This window comes from Larimichthys crocea, chromosome VI, assembly GCF_000972845.2.
Source record: "Larimichthys crocea isolate SSNF chromosome VI, L_crocea_2.0, whole genome shotgun sequence".
Lineage (NCBI taxonomy): Eukaryota > Metazoa > Chordata > Actinopteri > Sciaenidae > Larimichthys > Larimichthys crocea.
The window spans coordinates 22,977,811-22,990,914 of record NC_040016.1 but is presented as its reverse complement, the minus strand read 5'-3'; the positions used below and the strand labels follow the sequence as shown (position 1 = coordinate 22,990,914).

Genomic DNA, 13,104 nt, shown 5'->3' with positions numbered 1-13,104 from the left:
AAGAAACTTTTACTTGGATTACATGCCCGAGACATTTTATCGTCCTACACTGTGGCTCAGATAAGAGACAGGCTGGACGTCGTTCATCGTACAAACAGTCGAGCATGGTTTCTCTGTGAGGGCGTTCAGTCAGGTTCCATGATTACTAAAAGGCGACTTCCACACCTGAAGTCAAACTGTCACAAGGATGCAGTTGGAAGCAGCCAAGCGAACACTGTGGGCTTTGATATATTCATCCAGGTGATACCAGCAAAATCATAAACCCTGGTACTGACGAGACACCTGGGACGACAAAAAGACTTTACTGCACAGAACCAACCAAACACCTTGATGAACTCTCTCTCTCTCTCTGTCCAGGTGAATGCTGACTCACTCTCACAGGTGTTTATAACCCTCCCTGTCCTCATCCTCATCTTTCACTAGCAGATAATTGAGAGTGGCATCTGAGAGGGGCGGGTGGTGAAAGGTAGAGATGACCGGAGAGAGGAGGAGGAGAGGAGTGACGAGCAGAAGAGAGGAGGAATCGTACGGAGGACAGAGTCAGAGTGTTTGTGTCGAACACCTTCAGGATTTTCTAACTTTTCCTCAGTGTGCATGTTTCTGATTATGCTTTATGTTTATGTTTTTTAAAGCTGACTCGGGTCAGGCTCTCGATGCTTTGATAGAAAATAAATAATATGAAAATAATCACAGGCTAGACTATTTCTTGTGGTAACTTTGTGGAGTCTGTGATGGTTGCCTGGCAATTTCATGTAGACAACCAAACTGTGATGGTATAACAGTGACAACATGTCAGCTGTGGCACTGAATGACAATAATTACAGATTACACGTCACCCCACTGCTGTACATGCAACAAGAAATAAAAAATGCATCTGCTGAACTGCACAGAGAACATCTCATCTCATAACATCTCATCTCACAAGAAGAGAAGCAGCAGGAAAAAGAAGAAGAGGAACCAAACGTATCATTACATGACAGTAAATTGCACGTGCATGTAATCTTAGATGAACCTAAAATCTTAAACTTGGAATCTTTGGATTTCTTTAGCATGAACCACAGACTTCATCACCTACTTGTGTCGCATTGGTAACGTTCGTAAATTACAGCATCATCTGCGTACATGTGGATACTGGCAGCAGGACATATGATGGAAGGCCAACTGTTTCACTGATTCTGGAGAAACTGGATCATATTTTATGGAGGAAATGTTTCTGGTTTTCCCTCTGATGTCCTCCGGCTGCTCCGCCTCAAACATCAGCATGTTTGCATCTATTTCTCCACAATGATAAAATCTGGATCGTCCTCAGCAAACAGGAAATTCCCACATCTCTGTTTCTATAGATGTCTCTCTCCCTCTGATGATTGCAATCTAAATGAAATGTCATTAAATGTCATTAAATGTCATTAAATGTCATTAAATGTCATTAAATGTCATTAAATGTCATTAAATGTGGTGATTTGTGATTTTAATCACTGACTGTTGACACAATCTCCTTCAGTCTCTGAACTCTTGAGCTTAATTGAATTTGGACTCAGAAATCAAAGCTGCCAGATGTCAAGATCAAGGGTAATCGTCATGTTTTCTCATTAACTTCAAATCCCTGTGATTTACATTTATTTATTTATTTATTTGTTTATTTATTTATTTGTTTATTTATTTGTTTATTTATTTATATGATGGACAGGTAGCTTGCTAAAGCAGCTAACTGCTCGTTAACTGCTGCTAACTGAATATGCATTTGGAGCAGCCGCGAAACCGCTAACTGTAACTTCAGAGGTTCTGTTGCTGTGTTCACTGTTAGACTGGACACTGCTGGTTCAGAGGTTCTGTTCGGTCCTGGTTCACTGTAACACTTCCTACCTGACCGTTTTTACATATAAATACTTTACTTCCTGTTATGGCGACTTTAATACTGCATACATGTTTTTTCCTGTGTTGGCTGCATCGCACTGATGCTTTGAAACCACACGTGTTCAGCCTGGCAATCTTTGTGGTCTGAATGCAATCAATATAATCAAGATTAATTAGTTTTGTTAAAGCTGATATCAACAATCTATGAATTATAGCTGCTCACAGCTGATGATGTTTATGACAGTAAAGTTGATTACTGGAAAATAAATTACGACTAATCACTAAACAATCAGTGAAAACACTTTTTAAATCTGTCATTTAATAAAGAGCTCATGTTGGCGCAGCTACACAAACTGAGAAACAATGTTGAGATAATATAAGATCATTGAATACAGGGATAAATAAAAATCAGCAACAGAAGGAGGAGACGTCAAAGGCGTCCATGTTTTGTGTTGCAGTTGTTTTCTTGTAACGTCGCCTGAGCTCGAGGCGACAGTGAAAGATTCCAGCTTTGCTTCACAGTGAAATAAGTTACTGGAGCCGCAGACGTGAGGAGGAAAAGAGGCCAGAGCCTGGTGAAACAAAAGGCTGAAAGACGTCGACTCGTCTAGTTTCTGATCAGAGGTAATGTATCAGAATGAAGCTCATCTCAGTCACACACACACACACACACACACACACACACACACACACACATATGGGTTATGTTGAGTGTATACCACTAACCTCAGTGTGTGTGTGTTTGTGGTTCATGCTGCTGGGAACTTTACGAGTGTGTGAACCGCTCGGTTTGGCTGCTGGGTGAGTTTGGAAAATACATTAATCTGTCTCTCTCTCTCTCTGTCTCTCTCTCTGTGTCTCTCTCTCTGTCTCTCTCTCATTTTAATTTTAATTTTTCAAATTAATGAAGTTTTATTGGCATGACAGTGAAATGTCTCCACCTCCTGTTGGACGAGTGTCTACAGACTACATGTCCAGAAGTTTGTGGACATTGACAAAGGTGATGTAACACTGAGGAGACTTCTCTCAAACTTAAACCAGCGTTTAACTCAGTGATCGACCAAATAATCAAATCAGCAATTAATCAGCCCAACAAACGACTGAGCCACAGTGAAGCAAAGATCGACTAAACGGACGGTGTCATTCACACTGATGGTTCAGCCTTCAACATGCAGACTGGAGGAGCCGGGGATCGAACCGCCAATCATCTGATTAGTGGACAACAAACCATGAAAATGATCGATTGATCCGATCACCAACTGACTGATGGAACAAACAAACTGTGGAACAAATTAAATCGATCAAACGAAGAAATGAACCAAAGACGAAACACGAGAGTTTGAACAGTCGAGCTTCGTCACAGCAGAAAAATGTTTCCTGCTTCTTTATATTTGACCTGAAACCTTTAAAAAACACAACAGATGAACCAAAGAGGATAAAAGAGTTTGAACATTTGATCAATTCACTGAATGAACGAATGGACAAAGACTTTTCAACACGACAGAGCAGCCGAAGCGTGATTCTTGTGATGAGCTGCAAAAGTTTCAGCGTGACGATCAGAGAGAATCGACCAGATGGAAACATAAAGTCTGACTGCAGATTTCATGAAAGAGTCGTGACTTTTTCTGCAACATGACAAGCGGTTTTTGTTAATGGAAGCACATGACATGAAGAAAACGAGGCGTGCTTGGGCACGGAGACGGAAAATATGAGCACCAAAAAAAAAAAAAAAAAGAAAGTGGGATGAAGCGAAGAGGAAACAAGTGCATGGAAGATGGAAACATGGAAGCAAAGACAAAATAAAGATGGAAATCATATAAATCACTGCTGTCACATGAAAACGCTGCGTCTCTGAGAAAACTCAGAGTTTTAACTTCTTCAACGTTTTCACAGAGACGCAACATTTTTCATGCCGACAGCACAAACATGGAAAACATGAAGAAAATCAAACAAACATGATTTCATATGATCCAACATGCTCTTCTAATCTTTTCATTTCAATGAAGACAGCACTTTTATTTAAGGGTAATTCTCAAGTTTAATCATCTCACAGACGCAGGAAATGACTTTAATTAAATATTACTGCTTTTGCAATAAAATAATTAAGATAACGACTGAGGCTCATAATGCCAGAGCCGCTTTAATTAAGAAAAGCCCTCATTCGATTTCAATTAGCTCATTAAATGTCTCAGTATCTTCAGATAATAAAAACTTCGGATGCTAAATTCATTAAATGGTATTCTTCATAATTCATCCGCAGCTTCATGAAATCATTAAAGTTCTTCTGTTTCTCACTTTCTGTTCGTTTGCTCTCACAGACGTTTGTTTTAGAGGAAATAATGAAACTAGGATTGATTTCTGTCTCCGTGACGATTAACGGAAACATCACATCAGCTTTCAAACCCAAAACCATCCAAACACCGCCGCGTGGTCAGAGGTCGACACTTTGAATATGACGCTGTAGGTTCCCCTCTAGAGTCTGACAGTTTCATAGTGTTGTTGAAGTCAGGTGACGTACGGAGGAAACAAACAGGACTTTCATCTCAGGAGGTCGTCACCAAGTTTGACTGTTTCACGTTAACCAAGCGAGCTTTATTTTGAAAGTTTGACCAGATGTTGCCTATTTATCCTTGACAGAAGCAAGCGTCAACACAGGAAGTGCCACAACCTGCAGTTCCTCTAACGTCCACCTGAGGCTGGCTCCAGAAGTGAGTCAGTCTCCATAAGTCCCCATGTCCAAATGTCCAACTTCACAGCAGAAATAAACATGTTTACAGCCTGGTACAAAAAACAGTTTTAGTCTCTGTAGCTAATTTCCCCGTTCATGACAACTGTACTGAGGGTGAATTTATATACAACTCACCTGTTCACATTATATTAAGGCTTAAAGTTATGCAGGGTTAAGAGCGTGGACGCTTTGACTGACAGGTGGGCGTGGTCACAGGTGTAATCAGGTGGTTCAGAGTTTTTTTCATCAGGATATAAACCCTGCTGCCTCCCGTCTGAACATCACGTCAGCTGATTTTCCTCCCTGATAAAAACAATGAAGGCAAATGAGACGCCTCATTGTTTCCCCCTTTCCCCTTATCAGTGTCCATTAGTCCCCATGTCCAAATGTCCAACAGCAGAAATAAACATGTTTACAGCCTGGGACAAACAGTTTTGGTCTCTAATGTCCCCGTTCATGACAACTGTACTGAGCTGTACTAGGAACGTTCAAATCAGTTTGAAGTGTTTTGGGGGGACGTCTCAGAGACTACATCCAGGTTTTAGACCGTCTGTGATCCAGACAGTACGGGGGAACCTACTGTGTCATATTTGGAAGTGTAGGGTGGTGTTTGAGTTTGTTTGGCATCTCGTGGTGTAGCTGCTGATCGTCGTGTGGCCACAGACCAACGAGTGAACGAGTGAACATCCTCACCTTCCTAACGTTTCTATAATGACGCCAACGACATCTCAGAGTAAAAATCTGTTTAATGAGGAAATACGAACACTCAGTATGACCCAACGTCTCAGTCAGAGCTGACTGAATCTTTGAGACAAAACACCTCGACTCTTCTTCGTTGGTGTCGCCTGTGAGAGCAACTTGTTTTTCATTTGCTGTCAGATTCAGATTTTCTCTCTGGATCTAAAGACCACGAGGTGACTGAGTCAGCTTCTTACCAGTCCTGTGCAGAGTCATCCACAGCAGGACGACTGGGACCACATGACGGAGCCTCCACCTTCCTCCGCCTCCACCTCTGCCGCCTGTACACGACTCCCTGCAGGGACAGAAGACAACAGTCAGTCCGACACTGAACAATATGCAATATAACACTAAACAGCTGACGTTTCACCAGGTTTCATGAGTCCCATCAAAAATCCACACGGCCACCAACGAAGCACCGAAGCTCTCCCAGAAAAAACTCTTACAGGTGACAAAGGTCTGTGCAGGTGAAGACGAAGGAACACGACGACCACGATGACCACGACGACCACGACGACCACGACGACCACGACGACCACGGGATCTGCTGCTCATCAAAAAACCTGTTTCATTTTAACCAAAGTCATCAAAAGAAAATCTGAAGGAGCGGACGTGTCCCTCCACTAACCGCTGTGTTCATGTCCAGCAGCAGGTGGCGCCGATTCTCCAGCAAGAAAACCAGAAGAAGACCACGGCGTCATTAAAGACAAACAGGAAACAGGATGTCAATCATGCCATGAGAACCATGAGGAGACAGCTCATCAGTCATGTGACTTCAATGTTTGAGTCATCACAGCTTCTTAAAACTTCAAAGTTAGATCAAATATAACACACATTCAGGCGATGCATGTGTGTGTGTGTGTGTGTATGTGCGTGTGTGTGTGTGTGTGCGTGTGTGTGTGTGTGTGTGTGTGTGTGTGTGTGTGTGTGTTACGCTCAGATCCACAGAATAAACGAGTGACCTGGGATCATTTTACACCTTCAGCTCTGAGAATAACGCCCCCAGGGAGCCAATCAAATCGCTCCATCAGTAACGATCAGGAGAAAACAGAAACCTGAGCTGCTGATGAGACGAGTCACCTGATTGGACTGTGGAAGGTTTCCACGGTTCAACCGAGTAAAAGGAAAAAGTTTAAAATCAAATCTCAACATGCATCGTGACAACAGAGTTAGAAATGTGTGTGACGGATCTGTGTGAAAGCTTTTTAACATCCATGTTCAACGATCTTCAGATCAAGTAAGATGAAGATCACTGATTTCATCTGAAGACGTGAATGAATCCTTAAAAAGATCAACATATTAATCAGCACTGAGGTTTGAAGACGTCTTCACATTATTTCTGTCTTTGGCTCAGATGCAGCTGTCTGTCTATGTCTTATTGGAGTTACATGAACGTTCTTTGAACGTTGACGATCAGTTTGGATCCAGCTCGTCTCACCTGTCCTGAAAACACCTGAACGTCACGTCAACATGCCGAGTCTGTCCGGGCCTCAGTGATTACTGTACGAACGCACAACGTCAGAACTTCATTCATCCTGGATCAGTAGATCTGATTCTGAAGTCTTCACAGGTCAAAGGTCACCTTCAGGTTCATGTCTGCCTGTGTTTGTTTGTTTGTTTGGTCCACAGCTCTGATTTACTATTGGCTGATGGACATCAGGTGTGTCTGCAAATAAGAGGTGCTGATTGGTTCGTGGGCGGGACTTGCCTGCAGCTGATTGGCTGCCCATGGATGACATCAGCCCACATGATGTCATCAGCTGTTGTTGTGTCACTTTCCCTTCCAGACAAACTTGTTTAACGATTTTCATGGACTTGATCAAAATGTGAGAAAGTGACACAAAAGGTCATGAACCACAGAACAGGACTGCCGCCCGGTGACCCCGGCGTTAGAACCAGAGTCCAAAACAAAAGAGCTCAGAGGCTGTGCTCAAACCCGGTCTGGTCCAGCTGCTGAGCCCGGTTCAAACACCCATCACGACCGTCCAACGTCCTGTAAACCGCATCGACGTTCGATCCTTTCCGCTCTGCGTGAAGAAGCATCAGCAGCTATAAGGTCAAAGGTCAGAGGTTACTAGAAAACAAGAATGACCTCATTACTCCACGACCTGACCCAAACCACCGACCTTCAGACCCAGAGTGAAGCAGATCTACACGGTGTGTTTGGTGTTTGAGTCGGCCCGTGGTGACACTTTATTTAGTTGGACATAAACTCAAAGAATCAGAGTCACAGCGTCGAGAAGAAGAACGCTGTGACTGACTGAGACAGTTTGAAATAACCTCGTTTACATCGTGACGATCACCGACATGATTATCTAATATGAAACGATCAAACTACTGACAGAGAGGTCATCAAGTCCAACTGTGAAGAAGCAACATGTGTTTCATCTACCGAACAGAACCTCTGAACCGGCAGTGTCCAGTCTAACAGTGAACACAGTAACAGAACCTCTGAACCGGCAGTGTCCAGTCTAACAGTGAACACAGCGACAGAACCTCTGAACCAGCAGTGTCCAGTCTAACAGTGAACACAGCAGTCTATCAGGTGGTTTTCTTGCCGGGCTGAGTCAGTCTGTAAATCACTTCGGCCCTGTGACGTTATTCTGCCGCCTGCTAACAGCAGATTCATTTCGCAGAAGTTAATCAGACTCTGGATGAGTCATGAACAAACTCTGTACGGTTGATCAGTGTCACGGAAAATGAATCATTACTTTCTGAATGTATGTAGCGGTGAGGAAGTGAGTCTGCTGCAGGTAATGAGCATCAGATTCGTTTCTTCCTCTTCTCACTTCCTGTCTTGCTGCAGAGTGTGATGACTCTGAGGCTGATGTGACAGAAACACATTTTCTTTATTTGTCGACTCGATCTACTCGAGTATTTGAATGAGTCCAAATGGCGGCTGCACGTTTCCTGATGAGTTATTCAAATGAAGGAGAAAGTAAAAGTCTGAGACTTCCTGAACTGTTAATTAAAGTGTTTTACTCTGTCTTTGTTTGCAGTGAACACGTCCTACTTGGAAACACACTGTGTGTGTGTGTGTGTGTGTGTGTGTGTGTGTGTGTGTGCATCATAAATATTAAAGAGAACAGAACTCGATTTAATTTCATCGTCCCGCTTTGTCGTGTCCAGCTCTTGCAAATTCATGCAGCCCCTGACATTAAAGAAAACGCGCCTCTTTGTCAAGTCATGCGTCGAGTTTCCTCCACCCCCCACCCTCTGTCCTCCTCCCGCCTCCATCTCCAGCATGGAAATGGGGAGTGAATGACAAGTGGAGCGAGGTCAGCGAACAAGGCTTTGCGGACACGGCCGCATAAAGAGAGCGATTCATGTTGTCCGCAGGGCTGGACGGCAGCCGGCAGTCAGACATTTTGTGTCGATCACACTGAAGGTTTCACACCAGAGGAGCTTTAAAGAAGAACGAAGTACGATCGTGTCTGTTTGCTTCAGTCAGTGTTTGAAGAGGAGGTATCTGCAAACTCTCGGACTCTGACCTGATCTCCATGATTTGAACTTTTCATCCATATTTATGGCGCTGCGTTGGTGTGTCCATGAGATCTCCACGTAATGAATGAGTCTGATAAACAGTCCGGCTTTCAAATGTTCTAATCAGATCTGTGGGTGGAGACAAAGTAAAGATTTAAGGAATTCATTAAAGTGTCACCATCTCTCAGTTCCTCCAACATAAATCTGTCGTCTCTGAAGCTGTTCAAACATGCAGAACAATAAACCGTATGTTTGCAAGAGACGCAACTTTAAAGACCCGACGAAAAAGGGAAGTTCCGCCCACTTCTTCATTTTTCTAGGTTTTCTTGCCACGTTTGGTTCCTGTGGTCCCGAGCTGAGTCAGTTCAGTTAGTGCCTGAACAGACTCTGATGGCTGCCCACAGCGCCACCTAAAGACGACCCCTGACTGCTCCCAATACCCTCCAAACCGCAGGTCTTTATCGGAGCTTGAATAAACCTGGAAAGTCCATCCACTGATGAACACCATGAGATGTGGCTGACAGTCTGGAAAAAGTTCATAAATGGACGTGGAGTTAAGCTCACCTGGTTAAAGGTTAAAGAAACACTGAAAAAGTCCAACTGTGACAGGAACCTGTTTACTTTTTCAACATGTGTCCAAAACCACCAACGTTTCCAACCTCAGGCAAACATGCAGAGCAGGTCCAAGGCCCGTCCAACCAGCAGCACCTCAAAGTGAAAGGTGCTAACTGGAACCAAACAACGTGGAAACAAAAAACGTCCAACACAGATCGAAGAAGTACGATAAATATCAAGAAGCATGAAGTCATGACGAGCTTTGACCACAGGTCGACTTCCTGTTTGGAACTGAAAGAAGTCAAAGGAAACGGACCATCCAATAAAAATGAAGAACCTTCATGAAGAGGTTCACGGCTCCTCGTAGAACCACAGAGACTTTTAAGGAACCATTTAAGAACCATTATTTTTATGAGTGAACTGTTCAAACACGTCTTCTGGGTTTAAATTGGGACCTTTATTTATTTCAGCTCCACTTTGTGTCTTAGCCAGGAGCTCGGGTGGATGCTGACGTAGGATCTCGCCTCACGCTGAGTTTTAGTCGGTTCCCAGCCTGGCTGATTGTCTGAAGGGGAACGCCTCCATCTTCTCCTCTGAGTAATGTCACGAGGAGGTGGAGGGATCAGATCTTCTCCATCACTTTAATTAAACCACATTCCTCTCTGCACCGCCCGGCGCCCGCCTCCACTCTTAGTACTCGTCTTTGATTTCGTTGAGCCGAACCTTCACCTGTGAACCATCTTCAGTTCACCTGTGAGGACAGGTAACACCGCCCACCTCCTCCTTCCCCTCCCAGCACCGCACACTTCCTGTCAACAGGATGTTATCTGACGTCACCTCACGTCTCCGTTTTAAGGCGACATCTTGTCCGAGCGTTAAACCTGCCGGGACCACAACATGTTTTTTCTGGGCGTATCGCCTTCACAGGTTGTGTAACAGCTGGCAGCGAGCGAGTCCACCTTAAACAACACGTCCTTTGATAAAGGCAGAGTCACATCCCTGCAGCAGACTTTAACTCTTAAACAGCATCTGAACCACTGATGTGTCACATCACAGACCTGAAAACACTGAACTCATGAAGTCTGGTGACCTCACAGAGCCGGACTCGAGTCCTCGTACTGTCCTCACCTGTACACACCTCAGTGACGAGCTGTAAGAGCTCACAGTGTGTTATAACTGCACGGACTGTTATAACACACTGTGAGCTCAACCACAGCGGACTGTTGAGGGACAGGTGAGTACAGGCAGTCACAGTCAACCTCATCATGAAGTTATGATTCATCATAAATCATTTTATGACTCACGTGAAGTGAAAATCTTTCATTTGTAACATTTCTGTCTCAGTTTTATTTTGATTTCTTCTTCCTGTTGATGTAACGTCTGTTATTATTATTATTATTATTATTATGTATTAATTTGTGTTTGTTAACGAGTTTATCCTTTAATTAAACTTTAAAATTAAAAAAGTTTTTTCTCAGTAAATGATTGGAAGTCTTGGACTGTCTAATAAAACACGTCACAAACTGAACATGGAAAGCTTCCACGATGAATCGAGCGGAGTCGTCGGCGTACAGAAGCATAAATAATAAAATGATGATTAATATTTCACATCAAACAAGCATTTTACTGACGACACTTGAACGCAGCTTTTACTCATAATAAATGAATTTACGCAACAACACACTAACGAGCAACCAACAATCGTTTTCTTGTTAATTAATCGGCAGAACATTTTCTCAACGAACTGACAAATCAGTTATAAAAACAACGATCTTTACAAACACAAACATTCAGATGAACACACTCACATGAAGCTCCGATGAACTCGATCGATTATCGCTAATCGTTCCTGATTGGTTTGTTCGGCTGGTTCACTTCATTATATCTGCATATATTCGAGTGGGCGGGGCTAAAAAAAAAGAGAGATCTGATTTTTCAGTTTTTTTGGGAATTTGACGATTTGAAGTTTTTTCTCAACTCGACACCTTTAATTAAATAATTAAAGAATTAAATAATCAAATAATTAAATAATTAAACACTTCGTCTGTCAAACAAACCAACAAATTAAATCTGAGTTTTTAATCTGCATGAAGGAAAAATACAAAAATCTTTTCTTTGAAATCTTCCTGCAGGTTTCACATTTCTACATTATTCATGAGTCTGTGAGCAGATTGTAAACATCTGCAGCCAATCACAGCACGGGAAACACTCTGCAGCCAATCACAGCACGGGAAACACTCTGCAGCCAATCACAGCACAGGAAACACTCTGCAGCCAATCACAGCACGGGAAACACTCTTTACCAGCGAAGAACCAAAAACAAACATAAAACAAACATACAACAAACATAGAACAAACATAGAACAAACATAAAACAAACATACAACAAACATAAAACAAACATAGAACAAACATAAAACAAACATACAACAAACATAAAACATACAACAAACATAAAACAAACATACAACAAACATAAAACAGACATAAAACAGACATACAACAAACATAAAACAAACATACAACAAACATACAACAAACATAAAACAGACATACAACAGACATAAAACAGACATACAACAAACATAGAACAAACATAGAACAAACATACAACAAACATACAACAAACATAAAACAAACATACAACAGACATACAAACATAAAACAAACATAAAACAAACATACAACAGACATACAAACATAAAACAAACATACAACAGACATAAAACAAACATAGAACAAACATACAACAAACATAAAACAAACATACAACAAACATAAAACAAACATAGAACAAACGTTTCTGTTGTTTCCTCAGACCTCCTCAGAGTTTTTTTAACAGGCTCAGCTCAACAACATGAAGATGTTTCGGTCCGGTTCAACTTCACCCGGAGCAGAACCGACGGACGCGCTGAGCCAACACGGAGCTGAGATCGAGGCAAACACAAAACCTGAACATGGAAAGCAGAACCAGACTCACATGTTCTCAGTGGAGCGGCAGCTGGTCCTCCTCCAGGATCATCGTCCTCCTCAAACCGGTTCTGTTTTACTTTGAAGGTCCAAATCAACAAAATCCACCGCGCGCGCTGCTGACGCGCAAAAGTCTCCAAAGTTTGGAGAGATGGAGAGAGCGCGCGAGAGAGTGAAGGAGTGAGAGAGAGAGAGAGAGAGAGGAGAGAGAAAGAGACACACACACACACACACACACACACACACACACAGACTCTGCGGTCGGGGTGCGTTCGCTTTGCTGATCCGGACTCCCCGGCGGCCGCGGCGGGTGAAGATGCTTCAACTGAAAGTCTGAACGTTTGGAGGCGGGTCAGACCAGAACTAATAAAGCCAGGGACTTCCGGTTAGGTTGTCAAAATAAATGTATCCAGACAGATACAGGTCCGGATTTTCAAAATAAAAGAAGTCATTTATTAAAATGTGGTGAAAGAATTAAAATATATATAATATAAAATATAAAAATCCAGGCTTTTATTCTGAAAAATCAAACTGCTTCCTGTTTGGTTCTCTGGATGAGACCATATGATGAACTGGGGTGTCAAACATATGGCCCGCAGGCCAGAACCAGACCACCAGTCCAAACGGGGCCACTGCTGTCGAAGATGTCAAATATGATTTTAGAGTTTTTAAAGACTGAACAGTGTCGATATTCATCAGAGTCTGTTCATGTCATTTCTGTGGAATAATAATAATCACAATAATAATAATAATAAAGTGTTTTGTTGTTTGACATT

General features: G+C 42.6%; 1 protein-coding gene across 10 annotated transcripts in view; it reads right to left on the bottom strand.

The window, feature by feature from the left end:
* adgrg6 (adhesion G protein-coupled receptor G6) overlaps positions 1 to 12,643 on the bottom strand; it is a 72,818-nt gene extending 60,175 nt beyond the window's left edge. For 4 of the 10 annotated variants that reach the window (XM_027278797.1, XM_027278798.1, XM_027278800.1 and 1 more), the window contains exons 1-2: positions 12,339 to 12,642; positions 5,518 to 5,615 (exon numbers count right to left, since the gene is read on the bottom strand). In XM_027278797.1, the coding sequence (XP_027134598.1) occupies positions 5,518 to 5,615; positions 12,339 to 12,340 (100 nt within the window). In that variant the 5' untranslated portion in view covers positions 12,341 to 12,642. Of the gene's footprint in view, positions 1 to 5,517; positions 5,616 to 12,338 lie in introns of all 10 variants that reach the window. The other 6 variants (XM_019254700.2, XM_027278802.1, XM_027278803.1 and 3 more) reach the window with 3 other exon arrangements.
* Positions 12,644 to 13,104: the final 461 nt, after the last annotated feature.